This window comes from Papio anubis, chromosome 12 (assembly GCF_008728515.1).
Source record: "Papio anubis isolate 15944 chromosome 12, Panubis1.0, whole genome shotgun sequence".
In the NCBI taxonomy this organism is placed as follows: Eukaryota; Metazoa; Chordata; class Mammalia; order Primates; family Cercopithecidae; genus Papio; species Papio anubis.
In genome coordinates, this window is record NC_044987.1 from 30,944,700 (window position 1) to 30,969,477 (window position 24,778).

The 24,778-nt window shown below is 36.2% G+C and overlaps 1 protein-coding gene across 5 annotated transcripts in view; it reads right to left on the reverse strand.

Annotated features, from left to right (window-relative positions):
* Positions 1-24,778, reverse strand: part of DYNC2H1 (dynein cytoplasmic 2 heavy chain 1) — a 354,596-nt gene that overhangs the window by 165,490 nt on the left and 164,328 nt on the right. For all 5 annotated transcript variants that reach the window (XM_031653015.1, XM_031653014.1, XM_031653012.1 and 2 more), the window contains 6 exons: positions 23,978-24,028; positions 23,119-23,196; positions 19,359-19,490; positions 18,144-18,216; positions 2,718-2,878; positions 1,254-1,379 (listed from right to left, as the gene is read on the reverse strand). In XM_031653015.1, coding sequence (XP_031508875.1) covers positions 1,254-1,379; positions 2,718-2,878; positions 18,144-18,216; positions 19,359-19,490; positions 23,119-23,196; positions 23,978-24,028 — 621 coding nt within the window. The remainder of the gene's footprint in view (positions 1-1,253; positions 1,380-2,717; positions 2,879-18,143; positions 18,217-19,358; positions 19,491-23,118; positions 23,197-23,977; positions 24,029-24,778) is intronic.

The following is a 24,778-nucleotide window of genomic DNA, read 5'->3' on the forward strand; positions in this document are numbered from 1 at the left end:
CCAGGAGGTGGAGCTTGCAGTGAGCCGAGATCGCACCACTGCACTCCAGCCTGGGCGACTGGGCTGGACAGAGTGAGACTCTGTCTCAAAAAAAAAAAAAAATTATATTTTTACACCTAGTAATTTTTACAGAAAGCCATAATATAATTACATGAATATTCATAGTCTAAAATCTGTATCTCCTCTTGATTACAGGTAATGAATCATGAATCACCATGGTCCATCAGTTCATTTACTTACTCATTAACTTATTCATCAAAAATTTATTGACTCTATTTGTGGAAGTGTGTAGTTGCCAATTAATTAGGACTGCAGAAATTTTTAATACCTCACAACTAGGGCAGGACCTCCCTCAATTTACTCTATTCTGTTTGCTTCTATACTATATACTACTGCCAGAATAAATAAACTTCTCTGTTAAGGACCTCCTTTGGCTCTCTAAGTCCCAGGACAAAAATTCCAAAATCTTCTGCATGGTTCTCAGTGTATTCCATAACCTAGCTCTTTCCTAGTCATCTAACTCAATTTCCCCACACTTCCCTGCCTGGCCTGCCCCTCTAGCACTATCAAGGACATCTCTTCATTCCTTGTACTAGGGATGGACATCCCCAGCACTATCTCTGCTTTTGCTGATGGAATTAAAATCATGATATCCTTTCTTTGCCTATACTTGGCAAAATCCCATTTGGCTTTCAAGGAATATCTCTTCAGAATCATCTCTAACTACCCAAGACCCTACTCATCTTTCTTAAATAAGCACCAGAATAAAATCTAGGTTTGCATGTAAAGCCTATCCAGTGACTTGTCTGGTCTTAAGACTATTTTTCTCCTGAGTCCATTTGAGATAAATGAAACATTTGCTTCAGTTTACTCTCTAGCTTCATTAGCCATAGGAAGTGAGGCAGTTCCCTCTGACACCCTATTATGTCTCTTCTCCCAATACAGACCAAGAGAACAGGAGCATAAAAAGAAACTAATGGTATACATATTTCTTCCAAGCTTCCCTGTCAGTCTTCATTAAAAATGTCTTGGCTTCTCTTATATGCCCTTAAAAAAAGATTTTTATAGACTTCCTATTAATATCTTATTTTGCATAATTGTACATATTTAGGAAATATTTAAATCTAAAATTTCTCAAATACTACTTTTTAAATCATCATAAATAATGCATGACATTTTAATACTGATGTCCCTTGGAGATTACTAAGTTGAGTACAATAGATATTATCTGTACCACATTTATCTGAATCTACCTTTTCCAGAACTGGCAGCCAAGATACCACAAGATGTAAGTTCTTCAAACAGAGCCAGTCTCCATTGCGGGCACATTCTTTTAGCATTTGAATTGCTAAATCAGCTTGACCTTGACCCATGGCAACCTGCAAAAGCAAAAAAACAAACAAAATTTAAAAAACAGATCTGCTAACATGTTATAATATAACGGTATGAGATTCAATAATAGTAATCCCCAAACCTTCCTAACTGGCTTTAATAATAAATTTGGAAGAAGAATCAAACTAATACCAGAAATTAATCTTCTTTAAATAATTAAAAGCTTATATGAATAGTTTAAGTTTCCTGCCAGAATCACTAGTAACAGGTACAATCTGTAGACCTCCCCTTCCTAAGACACCTCACTGATACCTGAATATTGACCTAATATAGACCTAATCTACTATGATTGACCAGAACTCTCTATTAGTGCAAAACCTGCACACCTGAGCCTAACAGCGCTACTATTTTGCTATATTTCATTTATATTTTTCTTTGTAAAATTTTTACTGTTCAATTTTGGGTTGCTATGAAGTATTCAGTTGTTTAAAAAATCATTATTAATTATTTTCCCGGTGAAAAAGATGTATTCACTTGTTAAACATTGAGGGTGAACTAATACATTTCATTTTCAAATTTACATGCAAACTGAAAAAAAGGAGACACCCGGAACAAACAAAAGTTCCTACCTCAGGGAAAAAAAATTGCATTACAATGAATACATTTTACTCAAAGTTTTATGTATTTCTTTCAGTTCAGGTAAATAAAGTGTAAATGAACATTACTGTGATTTATCGTAAAAGCATCCAAGTAAAATTTTAAAAGTAATTCTCAAAATGAAAGCAAATGTATGAATTTCCTATAGCTGCTTTAAGAAATTACAACAGATTTAGTGCCTTAAATTATCATTAAATGTCTGGAGGCCAGAAGTTTCTCACCGGCCTAAAATCAAGGTTCTGGGTTTGAAAATAAAGGTACTACTATAAGGCTATGTTCTTTCTAAAGGCTCTAAAAGATAATTCTTCCCTTGTTTTTTCCAGTTTCTGGAAGCCACCTACATTTCTTTGCTTATGGCCCGTTCCTCCATCTTCAAAGCCAGTAGCACAGCATATTCTCTCTTCTCTGACCTCTACTTGGATCATCGTATCTCCTATCTTCGCTCTTGACTCACCTGTCTCCCTCTTATTAAAAAAAACCTTTGTGATTTTATATTGGGTCCACCTGGCTAATTCAGGCTACTCGTCCCATCTGAAGATCCTTAATTATATCAGCAAAGTTCCTTTTGCTATGGAAAATAACATATCCACAGTTCTGAGGATTAGGACATAGACATTTTTCGGGGCATTATTTGGCTTATCACAACCAAAAATGTTCATTTGACCAATATCATCAAGTGCTGGAACAGCAATAGCAAAGACAAAAACAGCGGGACAATATGTACTTACCTGGTGATAACACTCGCCGCTTCTTTCAGTATTAGCAAGTTCTTGAAGTTCCTGAGAAGGATCGGCACCCGGAGAAATAATTATCAAGATGGGTTCAATTTCCAGTGTCTCTTTGTATAAACGTTTGAGATTTAGAGGCAGTGGGGACACCTCTTTCAGTCCTAAAAGATATATTTTAAAAATTAAAAATAAAAGCAGTATGCATTGTTAAAAAGTTTATTAAATCTAATTATATGATATATAATAGAGAATACCCAGGTGAGTTATAATCTCATCATATATTAAAGTTTTTCCACTCTAAAATCATATACTAGTAAGAGTTAACGTCTGTTTTATGCTTAAGATGCCAGGCATTTTTCTAAATGTTTTCTATGTATGGCATCATCTTATTATTACAATGCTATGAGGTAGGTACCCTGATTACCACATTTAACATCTGTATTGTAAATTGAGACCACAATACAGGCCTGTAGGTGTATTGTAAATTGAGACCACAATGCAAGAGAAGAGTAAACCCAACCATCAATCTATATATCTCATTAGTCCAATACAATTCATTAATGATAGCTGAGTGCCTACTCTGTGTCATGCATATGGGGAATCAGATTTCTCATGATATGGGTAAATGATTTCATGCCAAAAAGTTATTTCTTATGCCCATGGGGAAAAAAGGCTGTATGGGTAGTGAAAAGAATGCTTAAGACAGAAATACATAGCTGTCAGTTTATATTTGTTAGCCAAATGACCCTATGCAAATCATTAAAATGCACTGTGCCCCAGTTTCCTCAATTGTAAAACAAGGATAAAGCAATCCACAGGTCCTTTGGAAGCAAAATAAGTATAATAATTGTAACAAATGCCATTTATTCATCACCTACTGAATGCTAAGCATTATATCAGGTAGTTTATTTAAATGATATCTAAACCATACAATGATCCTGAAAAACAAATATCATTACATTAATTTTATGGGGAAGAAAACTAATACTCTCTCTTCTGCTAAAACTTGAATGTTGCCATTATTAATGTATTTCATAAAAGCCAAACTGAAAAGGCTCATGTCAATTAATAACTTAAAATATACTTATTTGAATTGAGTAAAAATGAGTGTTACACAGGACTTAAAAATTAAGAAAAAATTAGGAGTATGTAACTGAGTGAGTACATGGGCAAGAAGGGCTTCCATATATTCTCAAAAGTAGAAGTGAATAGACAAGACTGCACCTCAGATATGGACATCTTTAAAGAATTAAGAATAGTAAACACTTTAAAATATAAATTCAATGTTATCATGATGGGTCAAAAGAGACATTTCTAGGTAACCAACCTGAAAAGGTACATTTCATGCATAAAGCAGCACCCTTGTCTATTCTTCACAACAGCAACCCATAATGCTAAGCATTTCCAAAGTCAGAAATATTCCTAATAACAGGTGAAATTTACTCCAAGAGCCACTTAAAATTGATGAATTGTTTTTAGAGGCATATTTTATAAATTTTCTTTTTAACTAACTTTAAATTGCTAACAACTATTCAATTGTTAGCAATTTAAATTTAGCAATAAAGAATTCTTATGTACTTGCAATGCCGTAAGAAATATTTCCATTCATTTTGCATTCACTTATTTATTCATAAATTCAATAAATATCTAGGCCAATTAAATATATTGTCTGATTTAATAAAGTGTATCAAAAGTCTTTAAAATGTACATGGCCTTGATCAGTAATTAAAATTATAATAATTTAAGAAACAATTCAGGATATGGATGCAGAAGCATGTACGAGGACTTTTCATTGTAGCTGTTGATACTAGCTAAAAACTGGTAGAAAGAAATTGAGTTTCTAACAGGAGTCTGAGTAATTTCTGATAGCCATACATTGAAACTGAAGTTACAAACATGTTGAGGTCAAAGATAATATACAGAGAAATAAGATTATTCAAGAGATTTGGCAATAATGCCAAATTGTAATATATACACTTCTACGTGCATAAAAAGAAAGCAAAGGCATACATAGAAAAGTTAACAATGATTAGTGCTAATGATGGAATAGCAGGTGTTTCTCATTTTCTTTTCATGTCTATGCATTTCCTGATACTCCTCTAATTACTATATATTATACAATAAAAATGTCAAAATATATAAAATATTTTCATTTAAAATAACTACTTGCTGACTTAAGTGTGCTTTATTTGGAAAATATATGCCAATACAAAAACTGTCTAAAAAAGCTAAAATGCAGATTACCATACCACTTGTTTATTTAACCAATGTACACTGTAAACTTCATGTGGGCAAGAATCATACTGAATCTTTCACTACTTTATATCCAGAGACTAGCAAATTCAATTATAACTTTTAATTTTAAAATCCCACAGGATATAAATATATCTCCATTAATTCATTTTACACAATATTTCAAAGCAATAAAACATTTTGAGTTGGAGAAAAAAATCATGAAAAATACCTTGCCATTTAATGTAACACAGGTGACATTCATATTACTTGGAATTAGATGTTAGCCATCCTGCCCAAAAAACTCCAGCAAAATTTCTGTTGCACTTTAAGTGAACTGAGTATACTGGTTTTATCAGTCCAAATAATTCTGATTCATGATACCATCAGACTCCTCAATACGAATCATTCAAAACTATTTAATAAAGTTAGAGAGCCAAAAATAATAATTGCACTGTGAATTATGTGCACTGTGCATGAAAAATTGCACTGTGATTCCAAAACTATTTGGAAATCACTGGAACTTGATATTCTGACCATAAGTTTAAAAATAAATACAGCATTTCTTTCAAAAAAATAAGAATAAGACAGAGCAATAACTTAAACCTTTATTGCATTTTATGCAAATAAAATATTGATATAATAAAAAAGAAATAACTTGCAGTTGAAAAAGGACAAATTGACTCCTGTACTTTGCAGGTACCTGAGTAAAGAAAGTGGCAAATTATCAAAACTATTATACATAGTAAGTATAATAGATTCATTCTTTTTCATTCCTCTCATCCTCGGTAACAAAGAGCTAATAAGTATCAGATGTATAAAATTACCTTTCTTTTATGAGAAAAAAACAATTGTAAAAATGTATCACAACCATCAGTAAAAAGAGGAAAATCAGCAGCCACTACCTAACCCAATATATGTGAACCAATTAAATGGGAAACTACGCTTTAGAAATGGAATAGTACTCAACCCTAGAGACAAGTAAAAAAGTGAAATATGTTGTGGTAGGCAGAATTCTAAAGATATCTCTTTCAAGAATCCTAAGCCCTGGTTATTCGATCAAAAACTAAACTAAGTATTGCTGTGAAGGGACTTTGCAAATGTAACTAAGGTCATGAACCTAAAAGTAAGAAGATTATCCTGTGTTATTCACGTGGGCCAAGCTAATCAATTGACCCCTTAAAAGGGGAGCAGTTTCTCTAGTTAGAGTCAAAGAAGTGTAGCAGAAAAGAGAAACAGGAGAGACATGAAGCATGCAGAGGAATCAATCTGCAAATGCTGGCTTTAAAGACGGAGGAAGGGGGCTAGATAACAACTGGCATCTAAAAGCTGAGAATGACACCAAAAGACAGAAAGAAAATGGAGACCTCAGTCCTAAAACTGAATAGGGCTGTGAACCTTAATGAGTTTGGAAGTGGATTTACCCCAGGGCTTCCAAAACTTGGAACAAAGAAACCTGGTGAGCCCATCAGGTTTCTGACCTGCAGAAGATGATAACTGGGCATTGTTTAAACCTGATAAATTTCTAGTAGCAATAGAAAATGAATGCAAATATTCTTAAGTCTTTCTTTCTTTTAGACACAGACTTGATAAGACAGATTGAGCTATGAAAGCAAGGTACATGGGATGGGATGATGCCATAAGAGAGGTACAGAACTGTAAAACTAGGAAGGATGCATAGTTCAAAAAAAACTTTTGGATGAAGAACCTTTAAAAATTTCTGGTTCCTGTAGTTATTGCAGCACTGTATGGGGACATGTCTCTTTACATTCCCAATACCTCAATACATTCTCAATACACATAGCATAATATACTCCTCATAATAGTTTTTTTTAAGTCAAAATTACATCAGAATTACAGAAGTAAGAATACTTTCATCTGGTCAGTACCATTTTTAAAAAGTAATGTAGTAGATTTTGCCAGCACATAAGTCTTGCTTTGTAGAATCTTATTAAACAGGCATCCCTAAAAGCTTTGAGGATTGCTATACTAATTTAAATCTTCAAATCAAAACTACTTCCATAAATACATCTTTTTAATTTACTTTTTTAAGGTTTATAGATTATTAAAACAGTTGCTAAAACTTAATAAGGATCTTTCCATATGAATGATGCTTGAGAAATTACATTTAAAATCAAAGCTCTAAAATTTGATTAAAAAGAGGTAAGTGCCTGTTGTTCTCCAGTGATTTGAATTTTTAAAACTTATTCATGAAATAAAAACTCCAATTTTACATGAAAACAATTTAATAAAGCTACTTGACCAAATACAAAGTCATACAGCCATAAAATAGTAAACATAATTTTTGCTTAGAAAGAGTATGATTTTAGAAGTGTATTAAACTTTCAAAGCATCTGAATATATAAATAACATGAGGTTTTTAATTAATGCCATTAAACCTTAAATGTCACTTGACCTGGAGATGAAATAGTATCATAAGTATTTCAAAGAGTTGATAGTCAAACTATAAAATCAGTAGGAAAGGTCATGTGCAATGTGGCACAAAGACCATATTATTAAAGACTAAATGGGTAGTAGGAAAAAAACTCTTAAGAACCTCTCTGAAAAGTGTCCTGTTTTATTTTGACATGCATTTGAGCAATAGTAACAGCAAGTACAAAGGTTCTGACATTTCAGAAACATACTTAGAGCAGTAAAAAAGCAAGAAAAAGACAATTATGTGGGTAAAGAACTGAGCAAGGGTCAAGAGTGGTTAGGAGATAAGATCTGAGGGTAAGACCTTGTAGGACATTGTAAGGATTCTGAAGAAGATGAGATGTCACATTCCATCAGAAGAGTTGGAGCAGAGGAATGATATGATCTAATTTATATTTCAAAAAGCTGCTATGTTGAGGATAGACTTCAAGTGGGGAAGGATAGATGCCTGAATGGTAATAATCTTGCTTATGTAAAAATGGCTTAAACAAAGTGGTAGAAAGTCCTAAAGGTCTGAGAAGTGACTGGATTCTGGATATATTCTGAAGATAGAGACAACAAATAAAAGGTATGGCAGTAATTGAGAGCTGATGATAGCTTGTATTAGGTTGGTACTAATAAAGCAAATAAAATGAATTCAGAATAAGTTTTAGGGTTGAAACCAAAAGAATTTGATGGTAGGTTGGGTATAGAAAGAAAGAAAAGAGAGGAAAGAATTGCATGAGCTGCACAATGACTTTTCAATCAACGATGGACCATGTATACAATGGTCATTCCATAAGATTATAATGCTGTATTTTTACTGTATCTTTTCTATGTTTAGAGACACAAATACCTACCACTGTGTTACAATTGCCTATAGCATTCAGTACATGAATGTGCTGCACAGGTTTGTAGCCTAAGAGCAATAGGTTATACTATATAGCCTAGGTGTGTATGAGGGTGTACAATCAAGGTTTATGTACACTCTATGATATTCACACAATGAAACTGCCTAATGACACATTTCTCAGAATGCATCCCCACTGTTAAACAACACATGACTGTACTTTTGTTAAACAACACTGTTAAACTGTTAAACAACTGTTTTAACAACACATGACTGTACTTTTGGGGTTTTGGATTAAACAATTGAGTGGATGATAGTATAAACAAATCAAAAGTTCTGTACTGATCACATTAAATTTGAGATATTTATTTTTGATGTTTTTAATACAAAAACATCACATAAGCATTAAATACACAAGCCTAGAATTTCAGGGCTGGAAATAAGAGATACAAGAGTCAATAATTTAAGAATGATATTTAAATCCAGGGATTGGGTAAGGTCGCCTACAGGGAGAATATGTAATAATGAAAGAATAAAACCCAGGGCAAAACTATAGTAAAAAAGAAAAGTACTCTAACACTTAGAAGACATGCAGACAAGAAGCCAGTAAAGGAAAGTAAAAAGGAACAGCCTAAGAGGGTTGGGGAATGAAAAAAGAAACATAACAATCAAGAGAAGAATGTGTTCTATAAAGAAAGAAATGGACAACTTTGAGTTTAGAAAGAAGTGAAAAATAGGATACTGGCTAGAAAAGGGTCTGAGACCAAGGGAAGTATTTTTAAGACAGATGATACTAAAATATATTTGTATGCTGAAAAAAATGATCCAGCAAAGATGGTGAAATTCATGATGTGGGAGAAGATGATAATGGCAGAAATGAAGAAGAAAACAGTAAATGAGTTGACCTTTGATTACAGCTAAGATATTCTTTCATAGTAAGAGAAAGGAAAGCAGAATGAGAATGAGTACTAATGCAAATGGTAGATGTGTTGATGGGAAATGAAGAATTTTTGTCTTACTGCTTCTATTTTCTCAAAAATGCTAGTAAAAGGCTACTTCAACTAATCTTAATGCTAAATACAGGGACAACTGTTTTCCATATTCTTAGATGTGTATTACACAGTGATTACTCACCATGTGTATCCAAATTTGTGAACCTGTTAATTGTTACAGTAACAAGATAAAGCATATTCAAAAGCATTTCCAAACATGGACACCAGTATCTTTTTTTCCAACTACTGTAGTCTTTAGGATCAACAGTTAAGAAGAAGGCAGAGCAAGATGGACAAATAGAATCTTCCAGCAATTGTCCCCTGCAGGAACATCAAACTGAATAACTATCCACATAAGAAAACACCTTCATATGAACCAAAAATCTAGTGAGTGATCACAGCAGCTGATTTCAATAGAATCACAAGGAAAGAGGCATTGAAGAGAGTAGGAAAAATAGTCTTGGATTGCCTATACCACTCCTTCCCCAACCACAGGCAGCACAGCACAGAGAGAATCTGTGTGCATAGGGGAGGAAAGTGAAGTGAGTGTGACTTTACATTGGAATTCAGTGTGGTCCAGTCACTGAGCAGAACACAATACTGTTGCAGGAATCGGGGGACAAGAGAGACCTCGGAGTAAAGCAGGAGGATTTTATTGGGTGCACTCAGACCCACTGGATTAAAATCCTGAGACTGAGCCCAGAAAAAAGACAGCTCTTGACCTTTATACACACTTCAAAAAGGGAGTGGGCTAGCTTGAAGCAGGATTGCAGTGATGTGAAAGCAAGGATACAGAGGCAGAACGAAGCCAGTTAATCAAATTGTGACAGGTGCATAACCCAGAATTACACATGACCCTTGCTATTCAGCCCAGATGGCTGTTACCTAGGTTTTGCTCAAGTGTCTTGCATGGGCTTATCTCATAACCTTCACTACGGTGCCCAGGTGGCTGTAGCTCAGGTCTGCTCAGATGGTTCATGAGCTTCATTGTACTGCTTAGATAAAACAGAATACTTGAAGCTACTAGTTACAGAGAACAGGAATCTATAAACTCATACCATAAGAGAAAGGAAATTTTGTTTTTCTCCTTCCTATGTTGAGGGAGAACTGGGAGAGTCTCCAGAGCACATTCCTTTGTGTCCTAGTTTCTCAGATAGTGTTTATCGAGGCTTTTCCTGAGTCTGGGCTGTGCTTGTTGCTGCCTCTGGGATAAGTCAGCCTAATACAGAAAAGCTTATTTCTTTTCCTTTTTCTTTTTCTTTCTTTAATTTTCTCCTCATTACCAGGCAGAATTCTACCAGTGCCCATGGAAGGAGCATATAAAGCAGCCCTGGGCCAGAGGGAAGTCCTCTGCTTCAGCAGGAAGAAACCAAGTTCCAGTCATCTTTACCACTAGCTAATTAAATGGCCTGAGGGCCCAAATAAATCTGAGTAGCAGTCAGGACACAGTGACTGCAGTCCTTGGGCAAGCCTTGGTGCTATTCTGGTGTCCATAGCAGTGGGCTTGGGGTGTGACTCTGTGTAATACCAATTGCAGCAGCCCACAAGAGTACTTGCATCACCACTCCCTCAACTCCAGGCAATGCAGCACACGGACAGGTTCCTTCTCTTCGGCGGAAGGTGAGAGAATAGTACAGAGGACTATGTCTTGCAAATTGGACAAAAGCCCAGTCACAGGAAAATAAAGCACCAGGAAGATTCCTGAAGCCTATGATTCCAGGCCTTTGCTCCTTAGTTGATGTTTCAAGATCCATTCTGGGCCAGAAAGGAATCTGCTGGCTTACAACTTGCTGACTAAGGTAGCCTCAGGCCTTGAATGAACATCAGTGACAGCCAAGCAGTAGTTGTCACAGGCCTTGGGCAAGCCTCAGTACTGTGCTGGTCTGGAAGGCTTGAGGCTTCAGGTATGACTCAGCATGGTACCAGCTGTGGTGGTCAAGGCAGAGCCCATATCAACTCTCCCCAAACTCTAGGCAACCCAGCATAGAGAGAGAATCCTTTTGCTTGGAGGAAAGAGAGGAAAGAGAGCAAAAGATTTTGTCTAGGAACCCAGAAAATTCTCCCTTATCTTCCTCAAGTCCACCAAGGCTGTGTTTCTAGGAGTCTGCAAGAGTCATAGAGTTCTTGGGCTTAGGGTTCCCAATAGTACTAAAACAGCTTTAGTGAAAACGGGCTTAGGTAACAACACTCAGTCTCCTTTGGATTCCTAGAAAGCTCTCTCAAGAAGAACAGGTAAAAACAAGTCCAGACTCTGAAGACTGGAATAAATATCTAACTCTTCAATGTCCAGACAATGATGAAAGTCCACAAGCATCAGAAACATCCAAGAAAACATGACCTCAGCAAATGAACTAAATAAGGCACCAGTGACCAATCTTGAAGTAACAGAGATATGTAACCTCTCCATCAAGAAATTCAAAATAGCTGTCTTGAGGAAACGCAATGAACTTCAAGATAACACAGAGAATGAATCAGAATTATATCAGAGAAAAAAATTTTTTTGAGACAGTCTCACTGGCCCAGGCCGGAGTGCAGTGGTGTAATCTCAGCTCAGCGCAACCTCCGCCTCTCCCAGATTCAAGCAATTCTCCTGCCTCAGCCTCCTGAGTAGCTGGGATTACAGGTGCCTGCCACCATGCCTGGCTAATTTTTGTATTTTTACATGGGGTTTCACCATGTTGTCCAGGCTGGTGTTGAATTACTGACTTCAAGTGATCCGCCCAACTTGGCCTCCCAAAGTGCTGAGATTATAGGTGTGAGCCACTGCACCTGGCCTATATCAGAGAAATTTAACAAAGAGATTCAAATAATTTTATAAAACAAATCAAATCCTAGAGCTGAAAAATACAATTGACAAACTGAAAAATGCATCAGTGTCTCAATAGCAGAATTTATCAAACAGAAGAATACATTAGTGAGTTTGAAAACATGAAAATATAGAGGAGAAAAAAGAAAGAAGAATAAAAAGGATGAAGTATGTCTACAAGATCTAAAAAAATAACTTCAAAAGGACAAATCTATAAGTTATTGGCTTTGAAGAAGATGTAAAGAAAGAGCTCAGGATATAAAGTTTATTCAAAGAAATAGTAACAGAGAACTTGCCTAGCATAGAGAAAGGTAAGAATATTCAGGTACAAGACAGTCAAAATCACCGACAGATTCTATCTAAATAAGACTATTTCAAGGCATATAATAATCACTCTTAGAGGCCAAGGACAAAGAAAAGATTCTAAAAGCAGCAAGACAAAAGATGCAAATAACATATAAAGAAGCTCCATGTGTCTGGAAGCACATTTCTCAGCGGAACCCTCACATGCCAGGAGGGAGGGGGATGGCATATTCAGAGTGCTAAAGGCAAAACAAAGCTTCCAACTTAGAATATTATATCCAGCAACATCATCCTTCAAACATAAAAAAGAAATAAAAACTTCCCTAGGCAGACTAAAGCTAAAAAATGTCACCAACACCAGAACTATCTTATAAGAAATGCTAAAGGGAATTCTTCAATTTAAAAGAAAAGGATTCTTAAGCAATAAGAAATCATCTGAAGGTATAAAAGTCACTGGTAAAAGTAAGTCTACAGACAAATACAGAAAATGCTAACACTGTAACTGTGGTGTGTAAATCACTTGTGTTAGGCATTCTTGTGTTGCTATTAAGAAATATCTGAGATAGGCTAATTTATAAAGACAAGAGATTTGATTCACTCACAATTCTGCCAGCATGGTACCAGCATCTGCTAGGCTTCTGTGGGGGCCTCAAGAGAGCTGTTACTGACGGCAGAAAGCAAAGGAGGAGTAAGTGTCTCACATGGTAAGAACAGCAGCTTGCAAGTCACATGGCAAAAGCAGGAGCAAGAGAGAGTTGGGGAGGGTGGTGCCACATGCTTAAACAACCAGGTCTTGAGAGAACTCACTCACTATTGTGAGGACAACACCAAGCCACAAGGGATCTGCCCCCATGACTCAAATACCTCCCACCAGGCCCCATCTCCAACACTGGAGATTACAATTCAACGTGAGATTTGCTGGGGACGTATATTCAAACTATATAACCACTCATGTCTTTATTATGAAGTCTAAAAGATACCTATCAAAAATAATAACCACAATAAATTGTTAAGAGATAGACAATATAGAAAGATATAGATTGAGACCAAAAAAATCCTCAAAATGGGGGAAGGGGAATTGAGTTTTAGTGTAAATTTTTTTTTGTTTGTTTGGTTTGTTTTACTCTTCTTTTCTTTGTAATCAGAGTTAAGTTGTCATCAGTTTAAAATCCACTGGTTATGTTTTCTTCAAGCCCCATAGTAACCACAAAGGAAAAAACTTATAATGGATACACACACACACACACAAAAGAAAGAAGTTAAAATATACTACCAGAGAAGATCCCTTACACACAAAGGAAGACAGGAAGAAAGAAAAAAAAAAAAGAGAGAGAGACTAACAAAAACAACCAGAAAACAAATAACAAAATAGCCGTAGTTAGTCCTTTTCTAAAATAGCCAGAGTCCTTCCCTATCAATAATAACTCTGAATATAAATGGACTAAATTCTCCACGTAAAAGAGAAACAGTGGTTGAATAGATTAAAAATAAGACCCAACTGTATGCTGCCTACAAGAAACTCAGTTCATATATGAAGACTGATATAGACTGAAAATAGAGAGATGGAAAAAGATATTCCATGCAAATGGAAACCAAAAAAGAGCAGGAGTAGCTGTACTTATATCAGATAAAATAGATTTCAAGACAAAAACTATAGAAAGAGACCAAAAAAGTCATTATATAATGATAAAGAAGTCAATTCAGCAGGAGAATTTAAGAATTGTAAGTATCTATATACCTAACACTGGAATATCCAGATATAAAGTAAATATTATTAGAGCTGAAGAGAGAGATAGACTCTAATACAATAATAGCAGGCGACTTCAACACTCCACTATAAGCATTAGACAGATCATCCAGATAGAAAATCAACAAAGAAACATTAGACTTAATCTACACTAGACCAAATAGACCTAACAGACATTTACAGAACATTTCCACCAACAGCTACAGAATCGAGTTATATACTTATAACTCTTAAAGGAGGTAGATTCCCAAAATGAACTTTAAAAAATTATTTATTTATTTATGAGACAGAGGCTTGCTCTTTAGCCCAGGCTGCAGTGCAGTGACACTCAGCTCACTGCAATCCTTCACCTCATGGGCTCAAGCAATTGTCCCACCTCAGCCTCCTGAGTAGCTGGGATTACAGGCACTTGCCACCACACCCAGATAATTTTTGTACTTTTAGTAGAGATGGGGTTTCACCACGTTGTCCAGGCTTGTCTTGAACTCCTGACCTCAGGTGATCTGCCCACCTTGGTCTCCCGAAGTGCTGGGATTATAGGCGTGAGCCACCATGCCCAGCTGCACTTGACAAATTAATAGGTCAGGTATCAAACTATCAATAAATATAAAAATTAAAACAGGTTATATGTAGCCTGATTATCATGCATATCTATTGTTTTGTACCAGCATCCCCTCCTTCACTTCTGGTAATAACCACTCCCCCATGCATGGCTGCTTTTGGAGAAATGTAATTCCATATATTTCTGATGTGATTAGTTGCAGAGGTGGATATGTAACCTAAGTTGAGCAAATCAGAGTCCTTCTCTAGGATTTTTGATGGTGAAGTTGGGAAGGAAAAGTTATCTTTCTTCTTTCATCATAAGCTTTAAAATATAACCCAGGAAGTTAGCAGTTTTATCAACCAGAATATTACGAACCCTTGAGACTAAGGATAATACACAAGCAGAAATTAAAATGAGAGTCTAAAAGCAACAAGAGAGGAAGAGAGAGATAAAGACACAAAGAAAAAGGGAGAAACAGAGAGATGGGAGTAGGGGGGCAGAGAAACACAGAGACAAACTCAAGGCTGAGACAAAGACAGAGTTTCCTGATATTGTCTGAGTCATGATGTTGCATAAGTCCAGTTAACCCGAAGACCAGCCCTATCTCTTCTTTCCTGAGTATTGAATACTTAAACTAATAAATTTCCTTTATTCATTTAAGTGAGTTTAATATAGTATCTGTCACTTGCAACCAAAAGAAAGGTGGATAATTATTCTGCCAGACATGAGTAAAAATTATCTGGTACATAAACATTCTATCAGAGTTGAATAAACAGTGACCATTTCCTCCCCCTGCATAAGTAAACAAAAGCACAGGGCATATCTAGACTATTTCCATATACTTACCGTTAACCAACCAGGTGACCAGTCTAAAAAGTGACTCAAAGTATTTGTGTGTGTATGGGTGAGGCAGAAGACAGGCATTATGCGAAAAGCTTGGTTGGTAGGTGTTATGGGTTAAACTGTGTCCCTCCCCACCCCCCAAAAAAGATATGTTGAAGTCTAACCCCTGTCCCTCAAAATGTTCACCTTTTTGAAAATAGGGCCATTGCAAGCAGAATTAGTTAACTTCAAATGAGGTCATACTGGACGAGAGTGTGCCTCAATTCAATATGACTGGTGTCCCTACAAGAACACATCCATATCTCTTCCTAGGTTCTTGTGGTTGCCTAGAAATCTTCTGTGTTCCTTGGCTTGTAGTTGTACAACTTGAATCTGTGGCTTCGTAATCACATTATGTTCTCCTTATGTGTCTGTCTTTACATGGATGTCTTCTTGTAAGGACACCAATCATATTGGATTGAGGAACACTCTAGTCCAAATACCTTTACTAAATATAGGATGTCAGAGTTAATTCAACATTATATATGGGTTATATCCAACAAAGAGAATTATTTTTCTTTTTTTCTTTTTTTGAGACAAGGTCTTGCTCGGCTGTCCACATTGGGGTGCGGTGACAGAATCACAGCTCACTGCAACCTTGAACTCCTGAGTTCAAGAAATCCTCCCACTTCAGCCTCCTGAGTAGCTAGAACTACAGGCATATGCCACCGTGCCTGGCTCATTTTTTAATATTTACTAAAGACAAGGTCTTACTATGCTGCCCAGACTGGTCTCAAACTACTGGGCTCAAGCAATCCTCCCCCATCAGCCTCCAAATGTGCTGGGATTACAGGTATTAAAACCACCTGTGCAAATGTTGTAATTCAGGAAATTATGACAGTGAAAGAGATCAGACCTAACCGACTCCACCTTGCTTCTAACCTTTAAGCTGACCTTGTTTATTCCTGCGTGTAGGCTGAACTAACCTTGGGAAGGAATTTAGTTGATGGTTTTGTAGTGCCCAATGGGTTCACCTTGCCCGTTGCCTAGACAGAGTTGATTTACCAAGACAGAGCTGGCTGTGCAGGAGACCAGAGTTTTATTACTCAAATCAGTCTCCCTAAGCATTCGGGATCAGAGTTTGTAAAGATGATTTGGTGAGTAGGGGCTTAGGAAGTGGGGAGTGCTGATTGGTCAGGTTGGAGATGGACTCACAGTGGGGCTGAAGTGAGGTCTTCTTGCTGTCTTCTATTCCTGGGTGGGATCATAGAACTGGTTGAGCCAGATTACCAGACTAGGTGGTGTCAGCTGATCCACCTAATGCAGGGTCTGCAAAATATCTCAAGCACTGATGTTAGTTTTTACAATAGTGATATTATACCCAGGAGCCATTTGAAGACGTTCAGACTCTTGCAGCCAGAGGCTGCATGACCCCTAAACCATAATTTCTTTTTTTGGGCGGGGAATTGAGTCTTGCTCTGTCACCCAGGCTGGAGTGCAGTGGTATGATATCTCCTCACTGCAAACTCCACTTCCTGGGTTCCGGAGATTCTCCCGCCTCAGTCTCCCGAGTAGCTGGGATTACAGGCACCCGCCACCATGCCTGGCTAATTTTTCTTTCCGTCTTTTTTTTTTTTTTTTTTTAGGAAAGACGGGGTTTCACCAAGTAGGGCAGGTTGGTCTTAAACTCCTGACCTCAAGTGATCCACCCGTCTTGGCTTCCCGAAGTGCTGGGATTACAGACGTGAGCCACCATGCCCAGTGCCTAAACCATAATTTCTATAGCTAACCTATTAGTCCCTTGAAGGCAGACTTATCCCCAGGCAAAAAGCAGGTCTTTTTGCGCAAGGGCTATTATCAATCTTGTTTCAGAGTCAAACCATAAACTAAATTCCTTCCCAAGGTTAGTTCTGCCTATGCCCAAGAATGAACAAGGATAGCTTAAAGGTTAGAAGCAAGATGGAGTCAGTTTGGTCTGAGCTCTTTCACTCATAATTTCCTCAGTTTTATTTTTTGCAAAGGTGGTTTCGGTTTGACTCTGAAACAAAATTCATAATAGCCCTTTTTCAAAAAGACCCCCTTTCTTGCCTGGGGGCCAGTCTGCCTTTACAGACTAACAAATTAGCTACAAAATCAGAAATTATGGTTTAGGGGTAATGCAGCCTCTGGCTGCAAAAGTCTGAACATCTCCAAATGGCTCCTGGGGATAACATCACTATTGTAAAACCTAACCATTTCTGTGATCCCACCTAGAAACAGAAGACAGCAAGAAAACCTCACTTGAAACCCCCTATGATTCCATCTCCAACCTGACCAGTCAGCACTCCCCACTTCCCAAGCCCCTACCCACCAAATCATCTTTAAAAACTCCAACCCCCAGTGCTCAGGGAGACTGATTTGAGTAGTAATAAAACTCCGGTCTCCCGTACAGCCGGCTCTGTGTGAATTACTCTTTCTCCATGGCAATTCTGTCTTGCCAAATCAGCTCTGTCTAGGCAGCAGGCAAGGTGAACCTGTTGGGCAGTTACAGGATGAGCCACCATGCCCAGATGAGAATTATTTTTCTAAAACAGGTAGAGACTGGAAGATAAATAAACAGAATGAATAAAAGAGATATCATAACATTTCTAATCTAAAGCTAACATAAAATGAAAGGTAAATTAAAAACAAATAATTCAGGTCAGTGGTCTAGTTCTTGAAAAGCATCACACTTACCCAGAGTTTTACATGCAAAAAGAGCCATGGCACTTTGCAATCTGTCCGGTCTTAGCGCCTGCACTACGAGAATCTTAAAATAAAATGCAGAATATTTTTAAAGAATAAAGTTGTGCAATTACTTTAAACAATAATTAATGTTAACTAATTAAACAAATGTTTACTAAATATGGGAACATTTATCATTGTTTCATAATATTTACTGTGCTTTAAACTGTCACTATAGGTATATAGCAAGTATATATCAAAAATGTTACTGAAATCCATTTACTTCCTCAAGTCTATCATCAAAAGTAAACATAGGGTTAGCAGCGTCTTCCGGATCTAATAAAAGGCTAAATGGCAGGTGAAAATCATGGTATGTAGGTGAGGCATTTCTGTTGACAGCAAACAGAGACCCAGAAATCCTCCCTAAAATGTTCAAATCACTATTTTTACCTTTAAAAAAAAACAGGAAAGAAACAGTGTCTCGCCCTGTCACCCAGGCTGGAGTGCAGTGGTACAATCACATCTCACTGCTGCCTCGAATCCTGAGCTCATGTGATCTTTGCGCCGCAGCCTCCCAAGTAGCTGGGACTACTGATTCATATATATCTATGATATTCCTAGATGTTTTAAGTTTTCAAATCAATTTTTTCTTAGTCATTTTCCTTTTGGTTAAGCACTCTTGGGGAAATAGAATTCACTGTATATGGAGACACAAAGGGGTCAGATCAAGAGAAGAGATAAATGGAAAGGTCATTTCCTGGAGAATCAACTTCTGAAAAGCTCTCCCACTCTAATCTTTTTGACTAGCAAAAAAATTTGAGTGGAACCTGCCAGTAGGTTTCATCATTCTATTTTAAAATAGAATGGGAAAAATCCCCTGTTACTCACTATTAGGTCTTTTCCTTAAAAATAACTCCAGGAAATGATTGTAAAACTTGTACAATTTGTACCTTAGTTTCTTTCTGAAATAGATTTTTCCTATTACAAAATCCCCCTGGGGTCTCAGGCAAAGGGAATAACAAAGCCACAGTGAGAGAGAAACCCGGCCCAGAAACTTTGGCATGATTTAATTGTCAATAAAGTGGCAAAAGCATCAAGCCCTTCCCTAAATATGCCATTAAAGGTAAAGTAACACTCTAAAAGCAAAGCTTTCCTTTAAATGGCTTCTGAATAATAAGATAAACATTAAACACTTTTTTTTTGCATTTAGATAACACTAAATTTTACCTGCTGAAATAAGGAAACTTTCTTTGCAAGAATAGATGGAAACTCTTGCTCACACATTGAATTATGATAATAAGTACGCCACAGAGCTGCATCTTCAAAGCAGAGGGTCTGATAAAGACTGGGGAGAGCAATCTAAAAAATAAAAATGGCCATATACAGTGAGCTATAAACAAATATAAGCACATATATTTATTTTTTAAAAAACTAAAAGTGAGAACCAATTATTAGTTGATGTTTATTGTTCATTTTCCACTTTGTGTTGGCTTGTCTAATTATTTCTAGGTCAGCAACACTATGGTAAACTCACCTAATATTAAAGCCAGAATTAAAATAAACTTCCAACGTAGTACTAAACCAGTGCTCACGAGTTAAATCTTTTCTCTATGTAAAAACATTTGTATCTAGCTATCTCTACCTTATGAAGAAAACAAATGCGGTCATTAAGATCAAGTGTAAATTCTTTTTTTTTTTTTTTTTTTTTTTTTTTTTTTTGAGACAGAGTTCACTCTCACCCAGGCTGGAGTGAAAGGGGAAGCGTATCTCGCCTCACTGCAAGCTCCTGCCTCCTGGGTTCACGCCATTCTCCTGCCTCGCCTTCCTGAGTAGCTGGGACCACAGGCTCAGCCACCATGCCCAAGTAGCTAATGTTTTGTGTTTTTAGTAGAGATGGGGTTTCACCGTGTTAGCCTGGATGGTCTCGATTTCCTAACCTCATGATCTGCCCGCCTAAGCCTCCCAAAGCGTTGGGATTACAGGCGTGAGCCACCGCGCCTGGCCTCAAGTGTAAATTCTAAGGATTGTCATGTTAAATATGTCAAATTTCATATTAATATTGACAAAGACTCTCTTTATCAAAACCTTGGTCAGGCTCCTCTGAGTTCTCTTTGACTAGGCCTCAATCAGGGGCTTCATGTCATGCCTTGTAGTATCCTATTTTAACAAGAATTTTGCTAAGTAACTTTAACAATATTCCCTATCTTTAATATCCAATCGAATTCCTCCTCTCAGTTGGGTGCAGTGGCTCACGCCTGTAATCCCAGAACTTTGGGAGGCCAAGTTGGGTGTATCACCTGAGGTCAGGAGTTTGACACCGGCCTGGACAACATGGTGAAACCCCATCTCTATTAAAAATACAAAAAAATTAGCCAGGCTGGTGGTGAGCGCCTGTAATCCCAGCTACTCCGGAGGCTGAGGCAGAAGAATCACTTGAACCCAGGAGGCAGAGGCTGCAGTGAGGCGAGATCACACCACTGCACTCCAGCCTGGGCCACAGAGCAAAACTCTATCTCAAAAAAAAAAAAAAAAAAATTTCTCCTCTTCCACCCTTGTTATCTGTTGGTATCTGATCATCTTGATCTGCCTTCACCAGATAAATCAGTTTAGCCAGAATCCCCACTTGCCGCTGACATTTCCACTTTTTTCTATCCACTGACCCCCAACACTAATCCTTACCCTGCTTCTTGGGTACAAATTCCCACTTGTCCATGCTATATTCAGAATTGAGCCCAGTACTATACTGAGATCTCTTTTCCCCTATGGCAATAGTTCTTTTGAATAAAACTTACCTTCACAGTTTTAAATTCTGTCAAGCTCTGTTTTTCTAAAACAGTATCAAATTCAATAAAAAAGAATGTTTTCCTAAACCCTGTTTATGTCTCTATTTGTAAACATGTTGCTTCTGTTGTCTCTAAATGTTCTAACCCTCTTTGCGACCTCATAAATTTCTATTCCATGTTCAATATTCACTTTAAACAAAATCATCTTTCAGAGGTTTTCCCAAACATATTAATTCCCTCTACCTCAAACAGTGTTCTCTTTTCCCCAATTTTTCAAGAGTGGGGTGTAAGATCAGAAATGTAAATCTGTAAAGGTGAAGAATTTTCACTGAAAACAAATGAGAAATTTAGAAGATCTATATCTTCAGTATAGAACTTCATATAATATAAACATAAATCAAGTATATAAAAATGCTTTATCCAAACATCTATACTCATATAAAAATAATCCATTATATTGCCCAAATTTCATTATGTAACTTAACTAAAATTAAACAGCAGAAAATTAATTACATTTCAATTTAATTACTTTTTAATAAATGATCTAAGCCTACTAAAGTAACACTTGATGGTAGTCTGTTAACTTTAGTGACATTTAGTATACAAGGCCCCATCATTACTAATTTAGGTGTGCTACACATTCTATTATCCTCATGTATTTGGCTACCTTGTACACTGCCAACCATTATGACAAGGTAATGATTTGATATGCTCTCTACAGTGTAAGTTTGTTCATGGCCGAGTCTCTTAATATTATAAAATAGACACCTGTCATTCTACTGGTATAAACAAAAAACACCAGAGCTTGTCAGTAGTTAAAGCATTAAAACAGATTTTTTTTCAGGACTATTACAACAGAAGAAGCAATAGGGGGAAAAAGACTTCAGCACAGAGCAGGGCTCAATTTTGAATACAGCATGGGCAAGTGGAAATTTTTAACCAAGGAGCAAAGTGAGGTCAGTGGATGGAAAATTACTAAGAGGAAATATCGGGTACAGGGATTTCTGGCTAAACCAATCTAATAGGATTCTTACTGAAGACAGGCCAAAGTCATTAGAATCACCTGGGGAACGGTGGGGAATGAGGAATCTGATTAGATATCAAGGGTAATCAGATATGGAAGATTAATAAATTCTCACTAAACCAACTTTGCAGGGTTCCTGTTAAAAGTAGATTTTACAAGGAAGTGCACAGGTGGGCCTAGAAGAAGGTTCAAGAGGCTGACTAAAGTTTGGTCAAGTAAAGACTGTCACTAGCATTATGCCAACTGGTAGTAAGCACCAAACAAATGATAAATGAAAAAAATGGAGGATATAAAACAAAATCGTCCCCCCCTCTTTTTTTCATTTATTTTACTCAACCAATATTCATGAAATGAAGGCAGTAAAGAGTAGTGCTGAAGAGCCCAGACTATGCAGCAAGAAACACAGTTTTAAATCCTGGCTCTACTTCCTAAGTGACCATAAACAAGTTACTGTATCTTGCTGTGCCTTAATTTCCTCATCTGTGACACAAGGATAATTACAATAGCTACCTCATAATGTTATTGAAAATATTTAGTGAGATAATCCATTTTCAAATTCTGTATAATGCCTTGAACATAGTAAGCCATCAGTAAATGCTAGCTATTCTACCTCATAATGTCATTGAAAATATTTAGTGAGATAATCCATTTTCAAATTCTGTATAATGCCTTGAACATAGTAAGCCATCAGTAAATGCTAGCTATTCTAACTGTTTTTATCATGTGCTATTATTATGTTATAACAGTTGTGAAGAAAAGCAGGGGAAGGAAGGGAAGGATGGAAACATATATATGCATAGATTTGTCTTTCATTTCCCACAAAAACAACATTTTTAGCCTGAGTAGTTGAAGAGCACAGAACTGTTGAGAGTCAGGCTTCTAAACTGCTTTTTCTTCTCCCATGTCACCATTCTCATAGCCTAACTTACCTTGGGGGCTGGGATTCGGAGAAAGAGAAAGAAAATATTGTATTTGGAAGGCATGCTATTTCATAAACAAAAGGTTTAGTAATTACTGATTAAAGGACTCATCACAATAATTCTTCGGTAACTTTTTACTGGGAGAACTTACATCCTATGAAAATATTAACGCTAATTATGAATAAGGAGCACAAAGTATCAACAGAAACAACGCAAATATAGAAGAAATTAAAATATGTCTCATAGTAGAAAAGGAATACCTTTAATGTTGCCACGGCCCAGCTTCGTTCCTGATCTATCCAAGACGGAAGCTGATCACGTATTTTTTGTTGAGAGTCCTTTAATAAAAGCAATTATTTTCCTTAGTATACTTGGTAAAATTCAGAGTTTGAAAAATAGCAATTGATTAGCTATTTTATTATTTTGAAAAAAAAAAGTTCATTCTATACATTATTTCTTTTTTTTAATGTATTTTACAAGTCACCATGGTAAAATTCTATGTAATATAAGGGACAGAGAACCATTTAGGCAAATGTTGCAATCATTTTTTCATTGTGCTTAATCTTTCATGAAACTTCAGAAAAACTCAAATGTCATGAGGAACTGTCATAAAAGTTACATTATTTTTAATTATATGTTACATTTCAGACATTATCTAGGTTCCATGTTATATTTTGGGTATACTGCTAGAAGACTATTATTTATTATATATTCAAATAGGAAATTACTAGGAAAAAAGCTAAATTTGAGTGAAGTTATTAAAAGTTCTAAAATGTAATTTTAAGACTCTCATTATATAAGAAAAATTTTCAAGTTATAAGATTTGTTTTTCTTAAAGATTATATAAAATTATCCTTGGAATAAATTACATATACTGAGAAAAAGAAACTGCATTAATTTGTTAGTATTACATATTATTCTCAGAATATATGTCTTTAAAATAAACAAATATACTTAGGTCTATATTATAGGAAATACTTAAGAGGCCAGAATACATTCTTCTAATCAAAGTATAACTTCAACAATAATTTAGAACACCTCTGAAGCAAATTATACTTCATCAACAAAAAGCCAGAAATATTTTCTCTAACAGCAAAATAGATTGTTATTTTAACTTACAGCTTTACGTAACATGTCTCCAACAACCACACCTGTAAACGTATCCCATTCCTATTGAATAAAAATATAGGGACACAAAAATATAAAGATGATAACCAGCCAACAAAATTGTCTAACTTTCCCTATAAGATGGCTTAAAATGCAGTTCTCTACGGAGATAGGGAAAAAAAAGTTCATTTTCATCTTACCACTTCTTTTAGTACGTTAACATTATCAAGAATGTATTAATGTGATAACATAAAATACTAATATGAAATCTACTAAGAATAATTTTAGTAAAACAAAACAATAACTCCATTATATATATGAGTCTCAATGTCTAAAAATTTAAATGTCATGTTCAATTAACATTTGTCACTACCTGTTAATTGTTTTTCCACAGGCTATTTGTTGCTAATGAGTAAGCAGTAAGGTGCACCCAAAAATTTAAAAATGGTATCTGGTAGGAAATATTGAGAAAAGTAATTCCATTAACATATTTTTTCTCACTGATTGAGAGAAGATGCCATTAATCCTTTTTTTTTTTTTTTTTTTTTGCCATAGCATTAAGATTAATCAAGTGTTCTAGAATCTAGTGCTAAGAAAATCTATGCCTTCCCCATGGCATCCCCAAGTTAGACAATAATAGGTACTACCATACTATTGTCATACACTGGCCAGTAAATAAGCAAAATAAATGAAAATTCGAGAGCAATGTGGAAAAACTACCAAAGCAATGTATTTTCTGCCTTCACTCACCTTGGCCACACACTCTTCCTATTAGAATTATGCAGCCACAAATAAGCAAAATATGAATGATTA